We start from the raw sequence: 26,609 nt of genomic DNA on the forward strand, positions 1-26,609 counted from the left end.
AAAGCACCTAGTTATCTTAATATCTATTTGATTGAAATTGAAAATATTTGTAACTATACATTTATACGTTTAGGAAGTTTTATTGAATTAATAAAATATTAATTAAAGCCCGAAGGGCGATAGAGATCTGGCGGAACTGGACATTTATTAAGGTGTGCGGATTAGGAAGTTTTTAAGGGTTCTCCAAACCTTGTGTGGGTTATTCGAATTTAGACCTAAAGCATACTTCATATAATTATGCGTTTCTCTTCGAATGTGCCGTACAAATTGTTTTAAAACTTTTAGAATAACGGCGGTAATTACTCGTTGCTTTAGATTTTAAAACTTTTTATATGCTAGTAGAAGGGGGGCACCTTCCGCCATCTTGGATTTTGTGACGTCAGCTGACCTTGGGTTTTTCCCAAGGTCATGGGTTTTTTCCCAAGGTCGTGGGTTTTTCCCAAGGTCATGGGATTTTCCCAAGGCCGTTTCTTTGGGTTTTCCCCAAGGTCGTGACCTTGGGTTTTCCCCAAGGTCGTGCCTTGGGTTTCCCCAAGGTCATGGCTTTGGGTTTTCCCAAGGTCGTGGTTTTGGGTTTTTCCCAATGTCGTGGCTTTGGGTTTTCCCAAGGTCGTGGTCTTGGGGTTTTTCCCAAGATCGTGACTTTGGTACAGGATCATGGTCTTGGATCCTGGGGCAGGGTTGTGATTATGGATTCTGGATCAAGGTCGTGGGCTTGGATGCTGAGTTGAGATTGTGTGATTTGGATTCTGGGATTTGAGTTGGACTAAAATTGTGCTCTGGGATTTTCCTAGCGAATTTAAAAGAGAGAGGTGTAGAGAAAAATAAGAGATGTTGTATTACAAACCTAATCTAAGTACATACTCTTAGAAAATGGTAATCCATACATTTCAAATTTTACAAAGAAGAACAAGAAGAGGAAAAAGCAAAGCGAGAAGCAAGCAAAACAAGAAAATATTTGTGTACTTACTTTTTCTTAGTTTTTGTTTGAAAATCCTTGTTTTTTCCAAGTTTATCCACACACACACACCCTAACATATAAGAAAGAGAGATGCACAGATTAGCACTGTATAATTACGTAAACTGCAGTAGATTATGCGAGGCTAATAAAACTTGTAACAATACGTTAGGTGATGTTAACGAGTCGGTAGTCAAATACTAACTGAAATTAGAGCGTACATTTCTTATTTGGGTATTTCCCGAGGCCATTGCAATGGGTTTCCTCAAGTCATGGCCTTGGACTATGAACTTGTCGTAGCATTGGGTTTTCCCCAAGGTCATGGTCTTGGACTTTGACCTCCCCAAGGTCATGGTCTTGGACTTTGACCTCGAGTTTTTCCAAGGTCGTGGTCTTGGACTTTGACCTCGAGTTTTTTCCAGGGTCGTGGTCACGTAGTCGACCGCTATGCTTTAAACCATATTTATGAACCTCACTCAAAAGGGATACTTTTTTATAAAAAATCAACCGATCTTTAAACGATTTTAACTTGTCTTTATTAGTATCAACCCTTAAATGTAATAGTACATTATATATCAAGGTAGAGAAGTACAGTATTATTGCCTGAGCACCAAGATTACATCTCGAGGCGCTTGCGCCGAGGGATGTAAGGTGCGAAGGCAATAATAGACTTCTCTACCGTGGTATATATACTATTTTTTTCACTACTAGCACTTGAAATCCTTTAAATTAACATATTATATTGATAAGAAAGTGAACGTTTGGACAGAATTTTTTGTTTATTCATTTAACATGTCAATCAAGTACGTAGAAGTACAAGTCAAACAGGCCGTATTTTGTTCTGTCATTGAGATATTTTCAAAGAGTAATTTCGTTCGAATTTTTTCAAAATGTGATAATTTTAGATATGTAATTTCTCTGGAAATGGTTGATTGTGGCAATTATTCATTTTAGAGAACTTGTCTAAACGTTTATTGAGCGAAATTTCGGGTTGTATTTTCTAAAAGTGACAGCGTGACAGTTCTCATTATTGACTACTAGTTAATAATGTCCACATTATTAACCACTTTGAACAAATGCCGAGAAAGCCTACTTTACAAGTGGAAAAAAGGTTAATAATCATGTCATCAGACGCTAGTAGTGAAAAAACAAATTTATATTACAAAACGTAGCAGTATACAATAAACGGATGATGTCGTCGTTAGACTTTAAGTTATCATTAAACATGTTTACAAAATCGCTAGTGGCAACATTATTCATTTTAAAAACTAAGTACATCAAGCAATATTGGCCACAAAAAGTCGAAAGGGGATGTTGTAACATTTTATAGTTACATGTAAAACGTCTAGAGTTGGCTTTCAAAAATTTTAAATGAAGGCCACATGGAGACCTTCCGAAGGAATCAAAGAATTCGCCAATTCCATCTTTATCGATGTAGATAGCGTTCCAATGTTGACCAGGTCTGGTGGAAACATCTGTATTGACTATAAGTCCATATGGACGACGAATAAATTTTGGTAATTTATCAGCTGCAAAAACACCAGGCCTTACAGAATCCTGTATGTGATTCAGGGCTCGTTGAAGTTCTAGGGAATTCATCGGTGGAGCTAATTTGGGTCCATTCGTATAGCATTAAAGCGTTTTCTTGCGAGCACATTAAAGTTTCACTGTTATGATTCAAGCACATAATGCCTCCAAATTCTTTCTTCAGCTTCTTTAAAGAAGGGCATCCGCAATCCTCTGCATTTATTATAGGTTTGTTTAGGAAATTTAGAATGTACTGCTTCTCTAGTCCTTTAACATAGATCTTGCTAAATGGCTGTAGCAGGGTACGTAGTTCCTCTTCAAAATTTTCATATCGAATGTGACCGGAGGTCCACTTTAAGCCATGATAATAATCCTCTAAATATCGAATCTCTTTTTTTTCATAGTTGCAGTAATACTATAATTTTGAGGGGGTTTTATTAATAGAGTCGTGCATTTCGGACCCTCCGAGGAAACAATCGAAATTTCTTTGGGTATAAACTCATTAAGAGCACCTCGGAAACCTTGCATATCGACGTATGCATCCATTGCAGAAAACATTTAAACTGGCTAAGGACTCGTATAAACTGATCTTTTATTTATTATTATTAGTGAAATCATACGTAGGATATCAGCTTAATTTATTTTTCTGCTTTTCGAACTTATTGATGTGCGTAAGACTATGCAATGTACGCAATTTTGAGATTTCTCTTTTAACTGTTGAAATCTGCGTTAACATTTCGGTGTTTATCGATTTCAATGACATTTGTCGAACTCCGCATATACCAAGCAGTTTACTGTTTCAGTTAACGCATCTTGAAATCCAACTTCGATGCGCAATGAACCATTCCTAACTAAATTCCAATGTGTTGTGGCGTTAGCGGATAAACAACTACAAAACGATTTTCGCGCGTATCGTACAAAACTTTGGTAAGTAGATGAACTTGACACCCAGTTTTTCTCAAACATTCGAGACTACTACGTTTCGGTTTACAATCAGAATATAGCCCCGGGCATATAGCCCCGGGCAAAATATCCGATTAATACGCTTGTAGAACGTGGCTGATGTGTATCTTGAAGAGAAGCCTATTACGTACTCGTTTTATTATTACAATACTCGTTCGCAATACCGATGTGAATCCCCCGTTTGACATTGCCTTCTTATTGTACCTTTGTAGCAAAGTACCTAATTAGTATAATTAGCATTACATGAATTGTATTTTTTGATCCAGTGAAGTGAACATTTTCATTTTTCAAAATTTTGTTTAAGTGTGATTCTTTCGGTATAAACTACTCATCATTTACAACGAAATGCTCTTAAGAGTACATCGATAGTAAATACAACTTTGCCCACCGCGCCTGAACGTGGAGTACATAAAAGGACCTATTTGATTTTATAGTAATACACCTTCTATATACATTTTATGATTGAGTGTCAAAATTGTCGTGAGTAAAGTAACATCATTACATCATTTTACACTTAGTTCAATTATTTGTGCATGGTTTAGCGTTTTAGCTTAGCAGCAAAAATAATTCAGATTACTTATGCCGAGTTACTTGGATTTTCTGATCGTTTCGCTTTGCAAATGGAATATCGCCCCGGGCAGAATATCATCCGTCATCATCTTCAAAAAGATGCTCGTTTATCTGAAACAGCATTAACCTTTGTTTTTATCGACATAAAATTAAACTTGAACAATAAAAAAATTGTTTATACCCCTTTTTAAATCTGTTTATTATATATACATGACCAATTGTAAATTAAGTCCCTATATCTACTATAATACTGTCTATAACAATCAGACATACTAACAATATTTATACAAATCCTTTCGTATAAGTTTAAGTAATTGAAACTAACATCTACAAAATAACTATTATTAAACAACTCAATATCTATATCATCCTTAACTTTATTTAAACTACCTATTAGAATATCTACAAGTTCTTGACTAGAAATTAAATAACTATTTATGTCTCTACTCGTCTAACTAACTCTGCGTCCGTTTCTTTTTCAAGATGTAGTAGGTCTCTACCGAGATCATCTAGCTTCTTCTTTTTCCACGACAATTCCGTTTGGATATCGATTGGTAAATTAATCCATTCAGAAGGTCTCCGCAGCATTTTTTTGGCACACAAATTGTACAACGTGTCATTTGGTACGGGAACGACGGCACGTTCTAGCATTGTATCTATGCTACACCAAAAAGATTGACTTTTGAAGACAAAGTTTTCCAAAAAGGACACACTCCATTGATTTATGGCACTATAACACATTGCCAACTCTTCAATATTTAAATTGTATTTTTCGTTTAATTTTTCCAAATTTTTTACACTTACAGATAAATTCAATAGGCGTACTAGGTCTTCAATTATAACCGTATATTATGATAAAAACCAATTTACATAGACAGACAAGTATGCTCTTTTCTTTATATTGACACTACCCTACTATCTACAAATTAAATAACAGCAAGCAATTACTAAAAATAGCATAATTACCGTAACAAACTTGAATTACAACAACCACTTTTTTTTACTTTCAACTTGTAAGCAGAATGTTAAATATTGACTATTCCTTTGTAATTGTTTTTTTATTAATTAAGTTATCGAAAGTACAATATCGCAAAAAATGTACCTATATGTATTATCTTAATGTTTTTTCCTCTAAATAAAATTGTTGATAATGTAATTTTTTTAATTGGAATCTATATATGAGCTTGGACATCACTTACACGATGATGATGATCTTTATGAGTTAATAAATTCTCAACATACGCAATGATTTCGAAGTATCAGTCTTCAAAACCATTACATTCATTGAATTGCGCTTTACTATCATCTAATACTTGTGATTGTATATGCTATCAAATGAACTGAAAATGGTTTCTATTTGGTCAGTTCCAATTGTTTTATTTTTGCGTGGATCATGTTCTAATTTATATAAAAATTAGGTAGCGTTAGATGTTGTTGTCTGTAAATTCCTTCAAAAGGTTTAAAGCTTTTAAATTTTGTATGTGATTAAATCGCCCGGAGGCATTTTTTAAAGTTTTATCAGGGACATTTTGAAATTTTCAACTTGAGCGTACATGCTCGTACTGGTTCTGTATCCCGAGGTATTATGAATACACACCTTGTTAAAGACATTTTTTCATGAGTAGTCTTAAGAACGGCACTTATACGATACAAGTTCTGAAACGTATTTCGAATACCTACCTTCCTTCCTAATCTTTTTTTTATGAATCTATAAATTAAACTCGAAGATTTTTTATTTAAGGCAGAGCAAACTCTAAATAATTTTGTTTTGCTTTCGTATTTTTGTCTTTAAAATGTTATAAAATAAATGAACGAGTTCGTATCGTTAGCTATTTCGGGGTGCGAAGTTTTCAGTTTAAGTACTTATTATTTTTTGGAAACAGTAATACGCAAAAATCATCTTTTGAATCTTTGTTAGCCGTTTCTCATTTTAATGTTACAACATCCCCTTTCGACTTTTTGCGGCCAATATTGCTTGATGTACTTAGTTTTTAAAATGAATAATGTTGCCACTAGCGATTTTGTAAACATGTTTAATGATAACTTAAAGTCTAACGACGACATCATCCGTTTATTGTATACTACTACGTTTTGTAATATAAATTTGTTTACATTTAAGGGTTGATACTAATAAAGACAAGTTAAAATCGTTTAAAGATCGGTTGATTTTTTTATAAAAAAGCATCCCTTTTGAGTGAGGTTCATAAATATGGTTTAAAGCATAGCGGTCGACTACGTGACCACGACCCTGGAAAAACTCGAGGTCAAAGTCCAAGACCACGACCTTGGAAAACTCGAGGTCAAAGTCCAAGACCATGACCTTGGGGAGGTCAAAGTCCAAGACCATGACCTTGGGAAAAACCCCAATGCTACGACAAGTTCATAGTCCAAGGCCATGACTTGAGGAAACCCATTGCAATGGCCTCGGGAAATACCCAAATAAGAAATGTACGCTCTAATTTCAGTTAGTATTTGACTACCGACTCATTAATATCACCTAACGTATTGTTACAAGTTTTATTAGCCTCGCATAATCTACTGCAGTTTACGTAATTATACAGTGCTAATCTGTGCATCTCTCTTTCTTATATGTTAGGGTGTGTGTGTGTGTGTGGATAAACTTGGAAAAAACAAGGATTTTCAAACAAAAACTAAGAAAAAGTAAGTACACAAATATTTTCTTGTTTTGCTTGCTTCTCGCTTTGCTTTTTCCTCTTCTTCTTCTTTGTAAAATTTGAAATGTATGGATTACTATTTTCTAAGAGTATGTACTTAGATTAGGTTTGTAATACAACATCTCTTATTTTTCTCTACACCTCTCTCTTTTAAATTCGCTAGGAAAATCCCAGAGCACAATTTTAGTCCAACTCAAATCCCAGAATCCAAATCACACAATCTCAACTCAGCATCCAAGACCACGACCTTGATCCAGAATCCATAATCACAACCCTGCCCCAGGATCCAAGACCATGATCCTGTACCAAAGTCACGAGTCAAAACATGATCTTGGGAAAAACCCCAAGACCACGACCTTGGGAAAACCCAAAGCCACGACATTGGGAAAAACCCAAAACCACGACCTTGGGAAAACCCAAAGCCATGACCTTGGGAAAATCCAAGGCCACGACCTTGGGGGAAACCCAAGGTCACGACCTTGGGGAAAACCCAAAGAAACGGCCTTGGGAAAATCCCATGACCTTGGGAAAAACCCACGACCTTGGGAAAAACCCATGACCTTGGGAAAAACCCAAGGTCAGCTGACGTCACAAAATCCAAGATGGCGGAAGGTGCCCCCCTTCTACTGTTTTTATTCGTCATGCATGCACTTCTGAAAACGATAATCTGTAATAAGAGATATCGATCTGGTATTACAGATTACCGTTTTCATGCATGACGAATAAAAACAAAATAGCCTCGTTTAGAAAAGGACATTTTAGTATCAAATTCCCGTATACAGGGTTTCCTAATTTAAAGGTCCACCCTGGAATAGCAGAAATTGTTATACCTACGTCCAATCGTGCTTCGTTTTCGAGTTATGGTAGCTTGAAAAGGTAAAAAAGTGCCATCGCTAACCTTATACCTATTGTTTTCAGTTCACTGTACAAAACAATCGTAAAAGCTAAACTAAAATTCTTTTTATTATTTCAATATTTATTCAAAGTGTCACCACTTAACGAATACAAGGTGTGACACGTTGATTATTAACATCATTAATCAGTAACGATTTCGTCACATGCGACCCTAATTCTGTCTTGCAAGATTCATAATTCGAAATTCCTTGCGGTCGCACTCGCTGAGGATATTGATTGAAGTACCGTTCACGAGTAATTCTCAAGATGTAACCCGTGAGTCATTTTAGAGGTTCTATTTGAACGGTAATAGGACATACATAAGCAATATATTGTGCTTTTCTGCATTTGACAACATTCTTCTACTATCATTACATACAACAGTGAACATTATTGGCACTTTAATAATAAACAAATACACTCAGACGGATTAACAAAGATGCTTTTGTTTCATGACCACCTTATTTTTTGTGCTCTATTTTCAATTTTAAAGTAAATGTCTATTTTTCGAATGACCAGTTTTATCAAAATATAAAATAAAGAAACCAGATCTGTTTTTAAGGAAATGAAGTTGAGGATGACTCTAAAAAACCTAAGCGTTTGACATTTAAAATCTAATAATGTGAGGTTGTAGGCTAGAAAAAGTTGCAATGGGAAGGTGTTTCCAAAAATCTTTTTAAATTAAAATAAAATAAAAAACAAACTACATTTTTAAATTTTTTTTCGAAGGTTTCGAAATTGCTTCATTTTCTAAGCAGCGTTAGATTTGACACTAAACTGTGCCACTTTGACTATAACCGACTTCATTCTCGAATTTTGGCCACTGTACACACTTACTCAAGTTGGTGCAGCAGTGGCGATCCACTGGATAGGGACTTTAAATCACTTTCATAAGGGCAATAAGAAGATTCAGGCTACTGGTATTTGGGTTTTCCCATCCTCAATGTTTTCAAGGTGTTTGAGACCAGCTCCTCTTGATTTCTGTTTTCTATTATTAAAATTTCCCCTGCTGCAAAATGCAGCGTTAAGTTTAGTAGAAATGCAAATTTGTGGGCCGAAGACGTCGGTATAAAACGACACATTCTGAACCACCGGTTTACTTAGGACAATAATGTACGTGTCAAATTCTTGACAGAACAACTTAGTAACTCGCGCTTTTGGAAGAGGGTCTTCAAAAAATGGCAAGTGTGGGAAAAAAAACGTTTCCCACGAAAGCTTATTACTTTCCGACGTAAAATAAGAATATGCAATAAAAAGTATAGATTTCTATTCAAAAAAATTAAATTGCTTTACACTTGGCCCTTAAAGGAAAGTTATGTGAAAATGCACCTAGCATTGTTAACTGGGCCCTTCCATATAAAGAATATTTTATATAAATCATTTTTTGATATTCCCGCTAGTTTCTGCAACAATCGATTGTCTCATGATAAATTGGACACCCTGTATATAAATTAATTACGTGGCATTCAAATATAAGATTACTGAACTGGTAGTCGCAAAGTTTACTGCAACTCACAAAAGAAATGACCGCAACACCCCAATTCGTCTCACTCATGCAGGTGCAGTTAAATCTTCTCCTGAAACTGATATCTTTTCTAGGCAAAAATGCTTGCTTCAAAACCATCGTATATAATCCGCTATTTATTATTGTTCTGTTTCGAATTCCACGTCTTGGTTATACTGGGACAAAACCGAAATTTACCTTTTGCTAAATTAGTAATTCTAATTAACTCACGCAAGTCGATAATTTATTATGACCCGCTTTCTCGTAAATACCTCGGGCCTCACGTTGTCGGGTACTCGTATTTGAATAGTTAACCACTTGAAAATTTTGCTGGTTAATAAAGAAAATATGATATAAAAAAATATTTTTGACAGTCTGACATCCTTTACGCCTAATGTACAATTCGTAAAATTTTAACGAAATTATAGTGACCGTTTTGCCAACAATAAGTATTTCTATTTTTTTTATTTTTTTTGCAATAAAATCTGGCACAATTTTTGTAGGTTGTACATAGAAAAAAGGATCGTTTGCGTATACCCAATATATATATTTTGAACACAATCCGTCGAGTATCTCCGAAAATTGCTAACGTACGTGCATACGTACGTGTACGTACAGGGTGGTCCAAATTTACCAACTTTCTTATGGAAACACCCTTTATTTTAAGAGATAGAAGAAAGAGACTTAGGTGTCTGCAACTCAATTTTAAAGAGAAAATCGCTAGCGCATTTGGACCACTCTGTACGTTCATACATACAGACGAGGAAAATTTTATTCTTTAATGTTGCTTAAAATTATCGATATTTGATGAAATTTTGACGTGTCCAAAACAACACTGATCGCACTGAGATGATCGGCGTGCAAATGCAAATTTTGGAGCTTTCGTGTATGTACCTCTCAAACGACGCTTTGGAGCATTCCGTTTATTACTGTTTTAAGAATGAAACGGTAATTTGAATAAGGCTGTGGTACCACTAATTAAATTATCAGAATTAGTCAATCGTTACCTGGCGAGAAGGTTTTATTCTTCTATAAATACACTTACAGGTTCGTTAATTAACGCCAATGGAATTGTTTTCAATCGTTTACACTCAAGGAAAATATTCCCGACAAATGAACATGAACACTTATCCTTATCCCTATACTATACAACATAGCTGAAATTTATACCACTTACCAATTAATAATGAACAACCTTTATCGTATAATAAAAAATTTTCTATGGTTAGCACAGATACCACCCCCACACTTGTGCATGTGCGATTCTGGCCTTTTATGTCGAAGAATATGTGTCCCAAATTTGGTTCCAATCGGTTTAGCCGTTTAGCCAGAAATGAGAGTACAGACCGACAAACAGACCGATTGATATCATCGAGATTTTGTTTGATTCGGATTCCTGGTGCTTCAAAACGTGTATTTCCGTAAAAAAAAGTGGAGGGCCATTCTTCACCCCAATGCAATACCTCCCTTACCTTACTAACGCGCGAGTGGTAAACATGTCCTATTTAAATTCTGAAGTCTCTCACCTCCCCCCACGACATCATAAACACAAAATTCACGATGCAGGAGTCCGTTACAAGATTTGTAAAAAAAAATGGGCGAGAGGGTAGATAAAAAGGGCATTTCGTCCAAACAAGTCAAGGGTTTACCCCTAAATGATTACATTTCTCGACGAATTGGGTCTCTGGGGGTTTTTGTACATGAACATAACGAATTTAAAGTTCTGTAATTCTTACAAAACTGTCATTCTTGCCCGAACAACACAGATGGTCAAAACTTTTCGTAGTCGACTGCACATACTTTTTATCTATTTAAAAACTAAACCATCGAACAGTTTTCACATACGGTTTTACAAAAAGTTTTTCTATGTATTTTTCCATCGGATAGATTAAAAACGAGATAGAGATAATTCCGTTTTAGAACTTTAAAAAGCGCCGATATGCCAATTTTAGGTTTGAAGGAAATATTTTTGAAGATGAAGTTTATTTACTAATTCCATCTTTCCCCACAAGTAAAATTTAAAATTACGTAAAAGGACATCAAGTTATGAGCTGAATATCACCTGATTTTGTTTTCTTTTATTTTCCTGTCGCATAAATTTATAGGAGCGCGTTTGGAATTGAAGTGTGGAATATTCTGAATAATAAAATGCAATTTAAAGTTTTAGAATTCCTAAAGAGATTAGCGAGTAAGTTTTATAGAACCTAAAAAAATTCTTCGCAAACTTAAGAACCGCCGCTTTTGACAATTTACTTTTGAGTAACCGAAAATGGCTCTGTTTTTTCTACCGAAAGATTAGCTACATTTTGCGTTTTATACACTACGTGAAACGTACCTTTTTGGAGTGATATAATGGTAACACAAACATTGAGTTTTATATTATGCCGTTCTATTGGTTTATGAAATTTAATAACGGATACTGTAAGAAAGAGTTACATTTATTCAGTGCAGGTAAACATGTGTGAACGCTTTAGAATACGCATTTTTCCGATTTCCTAAATATTTTCCTAAAAGTCGTATTCCAAGGTGGCTCAAAGTCAAAGGTTTACGCTCTTTGGGAGTGTAAGAAATTTTCCAACCACTATGGTTGGTAGAAGTTAATTCCTTTCATTGCGACCTTTCATTACAGTACCATGAAGGATATAATAAGCTCCCCCTCTCCCGCCCCATACCCTATTTTGATAAGGGATAAGAAAGAAGGGCGGCAGTTGGTAGAGAATAGTTCGATTTGTTGATACCTTTAACAGGAATACCATGAGAGATCAAATCGCCCCCCCCCTCCCTAAGCATAGCTTTTCAAAAGGCATGCGTATGCAAAATGTGAGACCAAATAGTTGTCGCAACTCGCATGTAAAAGCACGATTTACTTTCAAAAACAGTATATCGGTAAATAATTCATGGGTGGGGGGGGATTATGATAACAAAATTCGATGATGGTGGTCTAGCACACCTTCAAGTTATATGCTACCTATTGCAAACAATTCCACTCTAGGACTCTAGGACAATTCCCCTAAAAGTAGGTTCAAAACCGCAGAAGTGGGTCCGGGTGTACAGACAGATGGGTGAACAAAACGCAAACACCTTTTTTTTTTAATTCTTAAAAAATGCGTTAAAAAACAAATGCTCTCAGACAAATGGAATTGCATATCGAATGTGTGTATAGGTACCTAACTTTAGGGAGATCAACAGAGTCATTATGATCTTTATCCTGTGTGTCGGAGAACTGGATATTTTTTTCAAACTTGCAAAGGTGACTCGCAGCAACTCATTTTTTATCGCCCATTATTTGTACCTAATCAAGAGATTCGTTATGGTATTTTTAGCCAGTGATATCAGATTTCTTTCGCTTCTCAGATTAGGGGCGCAAATCTGAAATATGACCTGAAAGGGGGAGGGGGGGAGGAGGCACAACATTCCCTCGCACTCCCCAAAACATTTCGTTATAGTGCTTTTAAAAGTGGCCTGCAGTTGCCACGTATCTCAAAAAGAGGTGGACGTGCTGGGTTACTTTTTCGTGCACAATCAAGCACTAACGAAGCACTAACGATTGGCATGCAATTTCACGCACCTTTTCTTGTCAATTTAAATACTCCATCTGAAAACTAATTTCTTCATCGGGAACATCAGTGGGAATGTAGGTAGATTGAGTTCGTGATATCAGCAACAATTTAATATTTATATACGAGATCTGCATTTACTACATAAAGCTTTTTCTGTTTCAGAGTGCGACCAGACTTTTGTGAGTAGACAAGGAGGTCCATTAAACGGCACATTCCACGCTCCAGAATATCTAAATCCAAAGGGACATTCACGACAGTGCGTTTATATTTTCGTTGCTGGACCAGGACATCGCGTTGAGGTGGTTTTCACCTCGTTTAAATTACGTGGAGCCCCACCCGAGTGAGTACTAGCAATTCCTCTTGAATTATTATTATTTACTTCGGTGTACAAAAAAATGCTGCATGCCTTATTAACGTCAACGCAATCTTAATATACAAATTTAGCATTTTAGATACTAAACTTAAATTTAAAAAGACAAAATAACTTTGATTTGGTCAATAAAAAATTTGAGGTACCTAAAGTGACTCTGCTAATATTTAGTAACTTTTTGCTATTGCAAGCGCATTAGATGGTGCATAATAATATATGTGCATTATATGTGTGTTCTCCTAAAGTAAGTGGGTGCTTGAATATTAACCACCATTATTGAAAGTTCTGGTCAGTACATGTAAGGTGACTTTAATCACGTTCAAGCTGTATACAATATATGAATGAGTTCATGTGTAACGAAGGTGTTATAATACTATACTCGTATAATAATACAGTGCCAAATAGAAAATATCAAATTAACAAAAAATCTGTGCTTAAAGGTGTTATAGGAAACTTATAGGTACTTACCAATAATCGAAGTTTAGATTAAACTTAGCGATACAAAACTATATGTAAAAGGTAGGGCGTGAACTTACAAGCAGATGTAGACCCAGTTAATAATCTACAGTGAGTAGATATAAAAAGTAGCGCGATTAACCGCCAATTTAGTGCAAAATTTCGACCATAGTCAAAAAGCCCAAAACCGCCATATGCACATACAGTGAATTTTTTTTAAATGCGAACATAGGAGTTTGTATGCAATGTAATTTCCCTATGTTCGATTTAAAAAAAAACACATCAATCTATTGAGTAGTTCAAATGAGTAGTAGATACAATTGACAGCTGTCACATTTTTAAAAATACCGTCGCCCAATTTAATTACGAAATCGGTTAGTTTATTGCTTAGAATGTCAAGGAGGACACTTCGAACATTTATTGTAATTGTTTGCGTTATTTATTTTATTATTTTCTTCATTTATGTATTGAATAAAGCAAATTAGTAGAATACCAGGTGCACATGGCCTACAAATAATTGAAGGTTGGTTCACAATGAATTGTGATGTCAGCGCGTGCCATGTGAAGTCAAGTTATCGTAAGTTTAAGAAAAATTTATCCTAAAGTTGCTATGACCTCACATGGCTTAATTAAAAAAATCTTACCGAGTGCTCTTCATCATAAAGACTATGAATTGCTGTTCATAGTCACACAATTTGCGCGTTTTGGGAATGTGAACCGCGCACCTCTCATAGATTGATGTGTTTTTTTTTAATCGAATATAGGGAAATTACAATGCATGCAAACTCCTATGTTCGCATTTAAAAAAAAACTCACTGTATATCCTTACAAATCTTAAGGTGTTGAGGGTATGAAATGAGTCACAAACGAAGAAGTTAGCCCGACATATTTCGAATTATTATAAAAAAATAATGCTGCCACTTACAACTGGCAGACGAGTGATTTTATTACTAGTTTTCAACGTACTTTCAGCCTGTATTGTCGAATATTTTTATTATGGTTTAGTTACTATGTACGCTGCCTCCCGGTCTATAAGTAAATAATATGGTATGAGATACGAGCAAGTTCCGAGATACGACCGTATTACTGTTGAACGAAAAATCAATGTTTCGCCCACTTCTTAGGACAAGACCCTTGTTATTGAAACTTATTCCGTCAGGAGAAATTGGCGAAAGTGATACATCATCCAATCGGATGACAGATTTCCAAAGCGGAGAAAGTGACCATTCCTTGTCACGGTGGAAATTGTTAGGGTGCTTGAAGATCTCAATGCCCTCGTGGATTTTTCTTTGGTAGAAGAAGGGAGAATGGGAGAGTTTGCCTCCTGAAATATAATACTGTGGCCGTTTTGAAGAGAATGGTCAGGAAACGCAGACTTAAGAGATGTGATGACCTCGAACATGCTGTTCGTGCTCGGAAACTTGAGTGCTAACGAAGCTGTAGACTGAACTACAAGAACAGGAAATGCGATACACGCCTTTGCAAGATAGGTAATAGGAAAGAGAATGTCAGAATTTTATAAATAATAACAAAGTTGGTTCTGCACATGCGAAAATCTATTTCATAGTATGTCCACTAGAGTCACTTATGAGAAGTATCGGTATTTAAAATTTTGTTAAAATATCGGGGTAAATAACAGTTACTGTGCACTCACGCAGAAACGGAAACGCATTGCACATTCGTTTTTCTTTTCGCTCTCCCTACGTGTTGTAACCTATAAAATAAAAAAACGGAGCCTTCTACGACGTGCTGAGACATTTTTCGTGAAATAAATACGATAATAAGTGGGCGCAGCCTGCTTCAGAGCAAAAATTATTAATTCTGAAAGACTATCATTTATTATTATCGTACTAGGGGTGGTCCCAGTTGATTTCTGCACTGCGACCCTTTGGTCTATTGTGCTACCCGGTATTGTCTATCCTTCAAAAATGCCTGTGCCTTTAAGAAAGTCCAGAATTTTGATAAGGCGAACCCACGTTACTTCACAATGCCAAATGACGTGAAGTGGTGTTTCTTCTTCCTCACCAGATGCACATGCACATGGTGGTCTTACGATAAGGAAGAAAGAAATAACGCAATGTATATCCTCACTAGAGTATAGGTGAAATTCAGAATCCCCAAATTACGAATCCAATCGCCAGAGATCAATACGAGTATACATGGATGATGGCAATTAAAATTCCGGGCGTTCTAACTCACGATTTCAGCTGTTTGTGAAAACGAAGTGTATTTTAATACGGATTACGAAAAAAAAGAAGATGAAAATCGACACGCACGAATCAAAGCGCTGGTAGTATGCGCATTTTGCGTTTTTAACTTCCAACAATAGACGGAGCTATCTATGAAATTGATTTAAATGTTACGACGATCTTTTAACAAGTAATAAACCGTAAACGGTAGATAATAATGCTTTGTAAATAAATCGTTACACATCAGAGGCGTTTTCGCAAATTGTTGCTTTACATGCATATAACTGCCCACATTTTTACAAATCGTCCTTTACTTATCCTCCACACTTGCGCTCAATTATAAATTTTACTAAAGTACCTCAAAAACTGATCAAACAATGGGAGCTCTTATGCCGGAAGTTATTCTGCATTACTGAATTTGTGTTTGCCCGTATCCTTATTTTTGTACCAAAAAAGCAAACCTTTACTTCAGAGCACAGCCTTTTACTTAAACAAAACAGCTCTTTAGTGAATAGAACCTGAAGCGAAGTATACGGGGTGTTCATTTGAAAACTTCCCACCACGGATTTATCGAAAACCACTGATTAATGGAAAAATCGCAGAGACTCGTTGAAAGATTTGACAAGGGGGACAACTGTTTAACCAAAAACTACTTCACTCCCTTTCACACACAGGAAAATCTTTATTTAATTTATTTAATCGACCTATGTTAATTTGTTCAGATAGAAAACAAAAACAAACGAAAATATCACTTACTTATTCCCATGGGAAGGAAATAATTTAATTTGCTGTTAGTTACCTTTGTGACAATCTTGGAATAGTGAAAATCAATTTATTGATTCAGATTTTACTTCCAAAAGGGTTTACACACTAAACCAAAGGGTGGAAATTAATCTAATTTATGGTGCCCAAAATCATAGTGCTCGGCAAACTGCCGTCACGTTTAATGCCGGACCTCCGGAAAAGTTTTCTATCTGAACAAATTAAGATAGGTCGATTTTTCTAATTTTCTCGAAAACGAATCGACCGATTTTAAAAAATCAAGCGTCAAAATAACGGACTTCGAAAGACCTTTCCAACAAGATATTACTCGATACCAATTGTCATTTAAGATTTTTAAAGGAATGGCCCTGGCGGGCAGAGGGTGAAAGAGGGTGATGTAGTTTTTGGTTAAACAGTGGTCCCCCTTGACAAATCTTTTGACGTGTCTCGGGGTTTTTGCCATTAGTCAGTGGTTTTCGATAAATCCGTAGTGGGAAGTTTTCAATAGGTAGCAAGTGTATGCTTATGGATTACGTATATGCATTTACCTAATCATAGGCCTAGACTTTCGTCATATGGCTGGTTTCACAAACGATGATTAAGGTTAATCAATGATTAGAAATCTTAGAATCGGAAACACATAATTAAAGATGGCTAACATCCTCAAATTTTTTTAAATCACTGATTACTTTTGTGAAATCGGGCATTCATCTTCTTGCAAGATATATTCTAAAGTACTAACGGATCCTAGATTGTGTTTTCTTGATTTTACTGTAATTTACTGTTTGTTTAGAATACGGGATTAGCAATTGCAATATGCACCTTATGCATTGACAAGCGCTTTTCTGAATTAGGAAAGCAGATTTAGCATTAGCCAGTAGCATTTATTTACACGTAACTTGCATACAAATCGTGTACAAATCTACTTGTTGGTTCACGAGTTCGATAAATTTCAAATTCGAAATTGCTTGTCAAAGGATTTTAATGCAAATGGGGTTCCTTATTTTATATTTACATTGGATTTGGGTCTATCTTGGAAGTGGGTATACCTAGGTAGGTACATACTCGTACATACCTACATACCTAAAGTGGCGAGTTGATACGCTTTAATGTAACACCACATTGCACCGTTTGGGCAAACTCACGAATAGACAGTTACGTTTTCCAAATGCAGGCACTAAGCGGCTGATTGTTCTGAAGGAAGTAAATAAAATAACTGGAAAAGCTTATATATTGTGTATTTGTGTACACCCTTTTTTGTATAAAATATGTAATACATACTTTCTCAATTATTTACCTCCATATATATCGTTTCATGTAACCAACGGGCAAATCATCAGATTTTTACGTAAGTATATTTGACCTAACAGAATGACGACGGTTAACGCAATCGACGTAGTGTACTAACAAATTTCCTTTTTGGCAGTTAGTGGACTATCTCTTTGTGAAGAGGGTTTGCAAATATACACGAACATATCATAATGGGGTTTTTTATTAGTAACCTTCAGCAATCAACATATGCATTAGTGTATGAAAAGTAATTTGCAGCATGAGAGACTCCTAAAACGTTTCCAATAACGTTCCGCTCTCTTTTTTTTCCATACACAGATTTTTATATTATAAGCGGGGTTAGTTTTAATTTCAATAATCCCGATATAATGCGCCGTGTTAATAGGAGAGGTCTGACAGTTGCGCAATTATATTTGATTGGAATTGGAATATTGCAGTGTAGCTTTTTCGAATGATTAATAAGTGCACCATCCTGTCACGAGTAATTGTAAAACTGGCACTTATTATCTATATTACATTTATATAGTTTTCTCCTGCATAAACCTTTACTTTATATTACATACTATACATGTATAGTGTCAGCAATCGGGTATATAAACGGGAAAACATTTGTTGTGCTTTATTTACAAATATGAATGACAGATACTTTGAAAAAATTTATTTGTTTATCGTCCAATAAAAGTAACTACGAATCGTAATTTAAAAAATTGAAATCTAAATCTTCATACTAGAATCAAAATTCACTTCACATTTTTTCAACATTAGTAATTTCAAAGTAACACAACATTTTATGAAAAATAATTTTGTTTTATTAGTCAATATTTAACATTTTCCCTCCATACTGTATATACGTTGTCATTAAACTTGCCATTTTGACATAATTGCTGTAAATGACTATATCTTTGAGAAAATCATTTTAATCTTAGGGACAAAACATCGACATTATGGTACTCTTGTCTAAACTATCAACTTCTAAATCTAATTTTCGTACGGTTAAGGGAAAATAATTAGCATCGTAAAGCTTGGCATAAAATGTTAACGAAGGTGGTTCATATTCAAGTACCTTTGCACGAAAAAAGGCCACTGCAGGTGTTGACTGATTGTTCTTATATTGCCACAGTGGGGCAGCCGGAGAAATCCCTCCGTGAGTACCACAACTTTCATTTTTCTTTTTCTCTCCTATTTGCATGCTGTTTTATTTATTTTTGTTGTGCTTTAAATGTGTACCTAATACTGCACAGTCTATAAGTAAAATTTCATAGTGAACGCAGGTACTTACTTAGTTTTTAAATTATACAGTTCCGTCAAGCTAAACAGTACCGAAACTAAGACCACTGTGAGAACTACGTAGAGAACTATGACAAAGGATAACTGCAACTACCGCAGTCACTATAATATTTTTTGTGCAATCGGCTGCGAAATGGGCAATTCGCGGCCTCTCTAGCGGGGCGAAATCGGCCGCTAGCCCTGTAGCTATAACATATAAGTAAAATTAGACCATTTTGTGTAATATTTATGAATAGAAAGCCATGGTAACACTATTTCGTACACTTTCTCATGGCAGGCCACAATTGACAGAAGGTATTTAAAAATTAAAATTGAAAATTTGAAACATTGTTTATTTTTATTTATAAATATTGCGATTGCACAAAAAATGTTGTCGCTTACACCTCGGCCAAAACTTATTCTCTCGGTACACCAATCATTTAGCAGCCTTGGTATACAAATAACTATGATAATTTGCAAGTCTTTATTAAGCCCGTTTGCGCCGCAATGCTGCACATGTTTAACTTTCAAATGATCTAAATGGCTTTCGATACGGTTTATTTTGACGTATACTGTATAGATAGTTGAGGTTCACATTTAGGTGTTTTTCATACCATCCCTTTGTTAATGTTTAATGTTTTGAACGAAACCATCGTGACGGTTCGTATACCAAAGTTTCCTAATAATTTAATTTTATTAGTACAAGAGAGCACCAGAGCATTAGCATACTATCGGTATTTTTAGCATCCCCTATTTGTGCCAAAATTGTGTGTCTACTACAGTTTTTTCACGGCTATTTAATACCGCAAATTGTGCTTTGAAGATTTTTTCTTGGTAAACCTATTACTAAATGACAGTGTATACAAAGTACATATACTATACAGGGTGTTTTTTGGGTCAGATACAGACGGTACCTTGAAAATTGATTACTTGATTCTGTCCATTTCACCACAAATATAACAATGAAATTCCAAATATCTTCATGGATGAAACCACTGCGGGCAATTTTTCGACTATCGAGATACATTATAGTGTCACTAGATTTGTTTAAAATTCAATTGTCATAAAATCATGGCCGACTACTAAAAAGAAAATCCGGAAAAAATGGTATCGATACGGTGAAATGGGAAAAGTCAGAGACTGTTGAAGGTAGCTATAAGAACATGCATTATCAAAATATGCCAATTTTGTCATTTTAAAAAAAAACTGAGCTTTTAAACGAAAGCTCTATTCTTTCTCTATGCAGTGGTAAAAATGGAATGCCATAACTACAATCGTTTTCAAGTAATCAGTATCGTTTGCATCCGGCATTTTTTTTAAATTAAAGGTTAAAATAATATAAAAACCATAAATTGTAGGTGTCGACATGTGGGCCAAAAGAACTGAAATTTCGCGTAGAAATCAAAAGTACAATAAAAAATAGGGGTTGCCATTTAAAATAACGAAGTTACTAGCCACTTCCGGTCTTTCGGGAAGTGCCACCATTTTGAAAATATAATTATAAATATATAATGTTACCGAAACCCGTTTTAAAACCCTTTTCAAATTTTTGGGACCCCTCTCCAAGCTTTTCGTTTTAAAATAATGGCAAAATTAATTAAAGACGCATTCGGCACTTTCGTGGTGACGTCATTACAAAAACATTTCGAATCGATCACGTGACTTTTGCAGATCTTTATTACGTGTAGAGTTGGCTTCCTATAGCCATCTATTCTATGCATTGACATGATCTTTTTGAAATCTCAGTAATTCCTACCTTAAATATTTCTATTTTTCTTCATAATAGTTTCTGAAGTTAATAAAACCTTGGCTCCTCTGTATTAACTAAAGCTGCTACTAAATTACCACACATTCCTATCTTAATAACATCATTAAAATCCTCATTTACTTTCCACGTACTATTGTCCCCTAGTTCGATAAATTACTGCAAATGCGAATAAACATGATTAAAATGACCCACAATAACAGTACCTATGGTTTATTGTAAATCCCGTAGATTCTCACGCACATCAACCTCCATCACCTATATTTTATCCAACTCAGGCATTTATTAGTTTTCTACATCACTAGTACTTTCAGCTTCCTCCTTTTTTGCCCTCTACTTGTGAATATGTATCAAGTTGTTTATTAATCTCCTCCTTGTTCTTTTTTATTGGCAGGCCTGTAATTAAATTTGTTATTCCTGTTGTATCACCCATAGTCTGGGAGATGACGGTAAAAGTTCGCACTTTTGAGTAAAGCTATGATAATTGGCACACGTGCTCTTTGATCGTTCCTCTTAGAGTTCCGACCTGGCGCCACACTTTTTCGTCCCTGGAAACCCCGTTGTTAGAGGGGGGTGAAAGTTTGATTACGGAAATGTTGAGATTTCTAATGACTGTACCATTTTTCCGACACTCTTTTAGCTCTAAACTTGCATAATTAGCCACAAAGGAAAATAAATAAAATCACAAAGATTTTATGGCATTCAGGGGTATAATCTGAACCCTTTAAGTGCGGGTTGCCTACCCCTTCAGGTGCTGATAAGTAGCTACGCCATTTACGGTTTATATGACTGGACTATTAATAAATTCTCTCCATTCGAAAAATGATGGTATGGTTAACTGCTAATGGGAAGTGATTAAATTGTTAACCCCTGACTTCACTTCCACTCCAGTTTCCGGCTTGTTGCCGACCTCTTAGTCGTTGATATGATACTAACTGCAACCGATTTTATATCTTTTGTGTGGAGGGGGAATGATGTAATTGGTTAGGTTTGTTGTGTAAACGCAGAGCCAATAGCCAATCGTAGTCGCGGATGGACGAACACGGTATGTTTTGCTTCATGCGTTTACATCACTTTTTGAATCCACCTTTAACTCTCACACCTTCCTGTGTTGGGAGTTTTTCGGTCATTTTGGACGTCCACCTTCCATTTCGCATCGGGCCCAGTCCCACTTGAATAGATCGGCTACTGATTGTTGAATCTGTAAATCAAAACTACTGTAGTCGGAATTTTCACCTAAAGTCAGTACGAAAATCTCTTTATTTTGGAATAGGTAAGCGTTTAAGGTATTTGGCTTATACTTATACACGTAGTTGATGAATCATTTCACGTAGCAGTAGGAAGTTTTTAGGGCATTTTTGGCAATTACGAAGCTGTAGGGTTGTTCCGGGAAGACGGTAGAGGGTACCAACTGGCAACTGTCTTCTTAAAACTTTTACTGACCTTAGCATTTAGAGAAAGTGATATTTTACATTATTACCTTTAAAGACACCATTTAACACAAATATGCACTACCCTTTACTATACCTAGGATAGGTAAAGTTAAATACCCGTTCTCAATACGCAGAGTTTTGATCCTAAAACATTGTACGTTGTTGTTGAAATAGTTGAGTAAGCACAAGAACTTTGCACGTGGAATGTATTGATTTCTAAATTAATTCACTTTAGTTAATAGCATGCATCTGATTGGTGGCTGTTGTGTAATCGCTTCCTTTTTTATTTAGTATTGAAGCAGTGAGTTGTAGTCTCGACGAAGATGGTGTAGAGCAACATATTATTTCAGTAAGATAAATAAAGAAATAAACTACACAAATATAGAAAACGAGCTCCTAGGTATGGCTATAGCATGTGCAAAACCAGATTTTAAACCGGATGTTAGTTTTGCTTTTATTTAAAGTGTATAAATGTATGAATGAAATTTCATTTAATTGCTTCCATAAATAAGAATGTTGGATCCTGCACAAAACCAAATTTGGAAAATGGCGCTACATTTGCTTTTACTCCAAGTGGCCATGTATGAAATTTCATTTACATCCCTCCATAAGTAAGAAAGTTTGCAATTCGGTTTATAAATGGTCGAGATGCACTGTGAATGTTGATCGATTAGGCTCAATTTTTGGAATTGCGTTTTATATGGCTAAAGCTATACGCATATTGAATTTCATGCAATTCGGTTCATAACTCACGGAGATGTCAAAAGGGCCTTCCTTATTTTTTGGGCTACATTGCCAATTCACAAACTCCGATCTACAAATTTGATAAATAAATCCATCTACTAAATTTTATCGTAATCGGTCCATTCGTTATCGAGATATCGTGCTAACGAACAGACGGACAGACACCGCAAAATTATAAACTCGCTAGGAGCTCGTTAATAAGTTACACAAATAGCAAAGTAGCGATACATCGGTGGACCATGACTTAGGGAAGAAATGATAAAATTTACAAAACGCAAGTACATTTTTATAGCTTTGTGTGTTGCATTCATATTTTTAACGCGTGTTCAAATCTATGTTTGAGCATACTGCCGCATTCACTATAATATCATAAGTACGAGGAGTCGTTTTTATATTCCCGAACTAGGCATGAAAAAACAAAGTTTTATTTTTCAATATAGTTCCCCTGCTTTTGAATACGGTGTAACACCGTTTCAATAACATCCTTAATCCAATACACAAATATTAATTTGGTGTTTCAGAAAAATGGCGCTCAACAGCTGCTATAAGTTCGCCATTGTCTCTAAATTTGGTCCTCTTATGGCCGTTTGCACCGACAATTTTAAGCGGAGCTTAGCTTAAGCGTAGCTTAAAATCCATGGCAACCATTGTCTCAATAATCGTTGCCATGGATTTTAAAGCTACGCTTAAGCTACTCCGCTTAAATTTGTCGGTGCTTTAGGGTTTTTTTTTTTAAATTTGGAAACAAAAAATAGTCACTGGGTGCTAGATCTGGACTATAAGGCGGATGTTCAATTTCTTCGAAACCAGCGTCAGCTACAGCAGCTTTTGAAAGTCTACACTTGCGCACTGAAAACAGTGCTTTCTGAAACTCATAATTGTTTCTTCTTTAGTTTTGAATCCTCTAACATTCTAACACTTCGTTTTTTCAATAATATCTAAAGTGATCACGTCAACAGGGTGTCCTAGACGGCGATCATCATACAATGATTCGCGTTCAAGTTTACACAATTTTTATCACTCGCAAATGCTTGATTTAGAAGGGTATACAGTCAACATTTCCTGCCGGATAACTTTTGGAGGTTTTTCTTGTTTTGTAAAGAACAGAACAGCTCGGTATTCGATTTTATTAATTTCGATACATACAGTGTGCCCCAGGTAGAACCCATCATAGGGAAACGGTAATGTATTTTCTCGCGAAAGATCCACGCAGTCTTTGAAATTAACGTTCAATGTACTGCTGTTCTCTTTCTAGCATCAGGCAAGCGCAACAAGCAACTTCAAATATACATATCAAAGGCCTCGTGAATCCGTCACGAAAAAATACATTAATTATGTTTGTCTATGCTGTGTTTAACCTGGGACACACGGTATACAACGCGCGACGACACAAACTGTCAGATAATAAAATTAATAATGTTGCGATTGTTTTGTAAATTGCCACACAAGTTACCCATACATAAAAAACAGGGTTTTCGGAGTCGAATAATTCCGGAAACGGCACCGGAAAATCCCTTCTTTTCAAATAGTAGGAGAGCTACTGGCACATTTTCTTAAAGAGTTTTATTATTGTTGATATTTGGATATAAGATGTGTATGCTAATAGCATATTATGCGAGAGTCTGGCAGCCATTTCGCGGATGACGCGGCGGTGGTGGGTGATCGAAGATTTTCAAAATTTAATCAGTTTTACTATTAATGAACCTTGCTTTATTTTATTTATATGAATGTACTGAAATGATAAGTAAGACTTTGAAAGACGCCATATAATTACATGTAATAAGGAATTATCGCGTTTGTAATAGCATATACGAAGACCAAATTTCAACAATAACAAAACTTTAAGAAAATATGCCACTAACTGTTAGACTGTAACACGTCTTGTTAAATGAAAAATCCGCAGCTTTCCATGAGGCCTGAGTGTTGAACGTTCAAACCCTTTGACCGACCGATGGACTAAGGTGTATTTTACTGAAACACGTTAAAAATAATCACAGTGGTTAAAGAAAATTATCCACATTTAGAAAGACAGAAACAAGTGCGTGTGCTTTATTTACTGAGAATTCAGAAAATCAGTTTGTATTTGAAAAGAAAGCTTTGGCATTAATTGTAGATAACTTAAATGGACTAGGTAGGTGCAAGTCGGTTCTATATTGTTATACACAATTTGAGAATAAATTTTGCTATATGGCTATACTTGTCTGGTATGGAAAGCATGTATACATTGGATTGGAACTCGCTACATAAATTATTCTTGACATAATTAAACCCAATCTTCTATAAATTCAAAGAGATATACCTAAATTGAGTAATAAACACGCACGTCTATGTATAGTTATTGCTTTATTGCATGGCTTCTCTACAATCTCACGTTTAATTACAAAGAGGGATTGATTTTATCGAATACCTACTCAATAATCTGTTTTTCTTCTTTTATCATAAGCATGCGAGAAAATAAATTGCTTTTAAGATCTTTAGAACTTGAGTATAACATCGTCACGTATATTTTGTATGTACCTAGCTGTATCCACGAGTACATGGACGTGTACTCTGAGGTGGTGCAGCCGGATCCAGCAGAGTTGATCAACTCCCCTTTTGGAGGACGTTACTGTGGACCCATTTCACCGAGACGTCGGATTTCGCTTTATCGCGCCATCGCCCTCAGTTTCTATTCGGATAAGAACAACTCGACGCCCGATCTCTTCACTGGCAGATATTCCTTTATTAACGATTGTAAGTAGGATTTGATGTTAATTAGTTTCCTAGATCTGTAGCGTATGCTGAAGTCGATATTATTACTAAACAGAGTAAAATTCAAATAGCCTACATACTGTTATTCTTAGTATATGATCTATTCATACAACGGCGGAATTAATTAATGCAAAAGACTATACTTCAACTAACAAAACAGCCCGATATAACGTTTCGTATAATTATGTACACGCCACGGGTTGAAGCACGAAATTTATCAAACCATATTCTGGTGGCATAAAGAAAATGCTGCACTATAATAATAATGTAGGTATAGATACATAATATAGTTTTTTCACTACTAGCGTCTGATGACATGATTATTAACCTTTTTTCCACTTGTAAAGTAGGCTTTCTCGGCATTTGTTCAAAGTGGTTAATAATTTTTTATTATTAACTAGTAGTCAAAAATGAGAACTGTCACGCTGTCACTTTTAGAAAACACAACCCGAAATTTCGCTCAATAAACGTTTAGACAAGTTCTCTAAAATGAATAATTGCCACCATTCGCAATTTCCAGAGAAATTACATACCTAAAATTATCACATTTTGAAAAAATTCGAACGAAATTACTCTTTGAAAAATCTCAATGACAGAACAAAATACGGCCTGTTTGACTTGTACTTCCACTACTTGATTGACGTGTTAAATTAAGAAACAAACAATTCTGTCCAACCGTTAACTCTCTTATCAATATAATATGTTAATTTAGAGGATTTCAAGTGCTAGTAGTGAAAAAAATAGTATATATACCACGGTAGAGAAGTCTATTATTGCCTTCGCACCTTTCACCCCTCGGCGCAAGCGCCTCGAGATGTAATCTTGGTGCTCAGGCAATAATAGTGGACTTCTCTACCTTGATATATAATGTACTATTATGTCTTACTAACCTATCATAGCACATTTTATATCTGTGATACGCGGGCATAAAG

The 26,609-nt window shown here is 35.5% G+C and overlaps 1 protein-coding gene across 5 annotated transcripts in view; it reads left to right on the top strand.

Moving 5' to 3' along the window:
• Positions 1-26,609, top strand: part of LOC116162958 (cubilin) — a 170,492-nt gene that overhangs the window by 118,492 nt on the left and 25,391 nt on the right. For 3 of the 5 annotated variants that reach the window (XM_031476752.1, XM_031476751.1, XM_031476754.1), the window contains exons 4-6: positions 12,814-12,991; positions 18,839-18,862; positions 25,448-25,659. In XM_031476752.1, coding sequence (XP_031332612.1) covers positions 12,814-12,991; positions 18,839-18,862; positions 25,448-25,659 — 414 coding nt within the window. The remainder of the gene's footprint in view (positions 1-12,813; positions 12,992-18,838; positions 18,863-25,447; positions 25,660-26,609) is intronic. The other 2 variants (XM_031476753.1, XM_031476755.1) reach the window with 1 other exon arrangement.

The sequence above is a fragment of the Photinus pyralis genome, unplaced genomic scaffold, assembly GCF_008802855.1.
Source record: "Photinus pyralis isolate 1611_PpyrPB1 unplaced genomic scaffold, Ppyr1.3 Ppyr1.4_LG2, whole genome shotgun sequence".
NCBI classification, from domain to species: domain Eukaryota; kingdom Metazoa; phylum Arthropoda; class Insecta; order Coleoptera; family Lampyridae; genus Photinus; species Photinus pyralis.